Source organism: Arachis ipaensis, chromosome B09 (genome assembly GCF_000816755.2).
Source record: "Arachis ipaensis cultivar K30076 chromosome B09, Araip1.1, whole genome shotgun sequence".
NCBI lineage: Eukaryota > Viridiplantae > Streptophyta > Magnoliopsida > Fabales > Fabaceae > Arachis > Arachis ipaensis.
The window spans coordinates 7,724,535-7,727,220 of record NC_029793.2 but is presented as its reverse complement, the minus strand read 5'-3'; the positions used below and the strand labels follow the sequence as shown (position 1 = coordinate 7,727,220).

Sequence of the window (2,686 nt, the reverse complement as noted above, 5' to 3'; positions counted from 1 at the left end):
CAAAAAAATTGATAATAGAACTAGAGACTTACAAAACCTTTCTTAAGTTTACAAAAAAATGTTTATATTTGTGTGACATATAAAATAATTACCATATTAAACTCATCAGATTGAATTTAATATCCACACTTTTTATGTTTGGATCAGATATCAAATATATCCGTAAAATAAAAAATATTAAAGAAATTTATTTTTAAACATATTTACTTCTATAAATTTTTATTGTCTTTAGAAAGAAATTTTTTTAAGGAATTTAATAATATATGATGAGAAATACTGAATAAATTATACAAAAATCAATTAAAACGCAACATAAAAACATCTTTAATAAAAAATAAAATAGGCATCTTTATTGGAGTAATGAACTAATGATCCCTTATTTAAAATACTCCATCCTACTTATTCTCATCCCTAATCTTTTGATATGCTGCAACTAACTTGGAAATAATTTTAGTCCTTGTAATTAAGAAATAACCCTTTCATTTCTTTCATTTTCCAATATATGATATTAGGGTATGTCAAATTTTTTTAAGGAATTTAATTAACAAATGTCTTTAAAGTAATATTAAAAATGTAAAAAACGAAAAGTACTCATCCTCTTAACATATTTAATGCATTAATAATTAAAATAAATTTTTTTTATTGAAACTTAAAAGATTTTATTTATGAGATTTATAACAAGTGCTTCTGGAACAGCTAATAACAAACCTGGCAGTATAAACTATAAAGCATCCATTTTGAAGTTGTTAGGGAAGAAGGTAGTTGGGACTTGGGACAAAGTCAGAATAAATAACGGAATTAGAAAACGCGTATTAGTTCGATGATGTAAACAACTAAATATTTTAATTTGCTAACTATTATTCATGCAATACAAGTTGTTGAGTTGTTCAAAGTTAATACTGATAAAGGGACAAAATCATGCATGCGTCTCACATGATTAAGATCAACACTATCGATATTAGTATATTACCCTCATGCTTGTGGATCGGAACAAATTAAAATTTCTAATAAAAGCTAAGAAAGACCAAGGGAAACCACTCGGTAATTAACTTCGTGATGAGCGTTTCAATATAATTACATGTATACAAATACAACCCCAATTAAGTCTGCTGAACAGATGACACTTCCACTCACATTATGGTAATTTCTTAGTTGAAGTAGACCAAGTCTTCATCGCATATATATAATCCACAGATTAATACAAGATATCATTGTTATTGTTTGCGTTTCGTGAATATGTGTAGCTTTTAATTATATATGTACATAATAGCATATGTGAGATGAGAACAAAGTATTTTCTTTCTTATATAATTTACTGCTGATTCATTCCCCGCCAACATAGAGGCATGGCACTTTCAGTTGTTGCTGCTGCTTCTTCTTCTTCTTCTCAAGCATCTCTGACTCATCAATACGATGTCTTTATCAGCTTCAGAGGTGAGGACACGCGTAACGGCTTCACCAGCCATCTTCATTCTGCTCTCCGCAGAAACCTGATTGAGACGTTCATAGATTACAGAATCCAGAAAGGAGGAGGCATCTGGAATGAACTTGTTGAGGCCATCAGAGACTCAAACTTGTTTCTTGTTATCTTCTCTGAGAATTATGCTTCCTCAAAGTGGTGCTTGAGAGAGCTGGGGGAGATCATGAAATGCAAGAAGAAGAATAAAAATGTGGTTGTGATTCCAGTGTTCTACAGAATAGAACCCACACATGTTCGCAAGCAGACTGGAAGTTACCAGAAAGCATTCGCTGAGCACCAGATATCCACCGACCGTAAAGAAGTGCAGCAATGGAGGACTGCACTCACTGAAGCTGCCAATCTTTCTGGCTTCCATTGCGATCACCACAGGTAAACCACTCCAACTAACATTCTTAAATTTCAACAACAATATATTAGAGATAAATGCTTGAATCAGATTGTGATAAATGGATACTATCCTTGATCAGATTTTACCAAAATTTAGTTGAAGAATTAAAAACTTCTTTATATTGCTATTACAATTTTTGTTTATTTTAATTGTATTTTGGCTGAAATTTCAAATGATACCTTTTTTTCTTTTTAGAGTTTAATAAGTATTAGACTGCATTTGAAAAGAAGATTTAGATTGAGAGATTAAAATTAAAAGATAAATACTAAATCTTAAATATAATAAATTGAGATATTAATTTTAAATCTTAAATAAACTATATAACTTAATGTTAAATCTTAAATTTTCAGCCAATTATATTTGTGGCTTATTATAACCAACAAAATCCGATCCATTGTTCATACACTACAAGAAAAAAGTCCTATGATCATACTTATTTCTTGTCACGCTTTAAAAGCATGGTTAAAAGTGGTCTATGGTCACGCTTCTATGAGGGTGACGATTGATTAGAGATTTGGTCACGTTTTTTCTTGCTACGCTTAAAAAACGTGGCAAAAGAGGTCTATGACCACGCTTTTATGAGGGTGACAATTGATTAGAGATTTATGTACGCTTTTTTTTGCCACGCTTAAAAAACGTAACCATAGAGAACAACAGATACGCTTTTAAAGCGTGCCAAGAGAATTACATTACCGTGACATTTTTAAAGCGTGCCAAAAAGGTATGTAAAACTATTGAAAGCAAAAACACTTAACGTTTTTCATCACTCTAACACATACACTACTTCAGCCAGAGCGTCTTCATTGCATACTTCCAAC

The 2,686-nt window shown here is 31.0% G+C and overlaps 1 protein-coding gene across 1 annotated transcript; it reads left to right on the top strand.

Annotated features, from left to right (window-relative positions):
• Positions 1,347-1,853, top strand: LOC107614892 (TMV resistance protein N-like). Its single transcript, XM_021111725.1, has one exon. It carries the CDS (start codon positions 1,347-1,349, stop codon positions 1,851-1,853), a length of 507 nt encoding a protein of 168 aa, XP_020967384.1.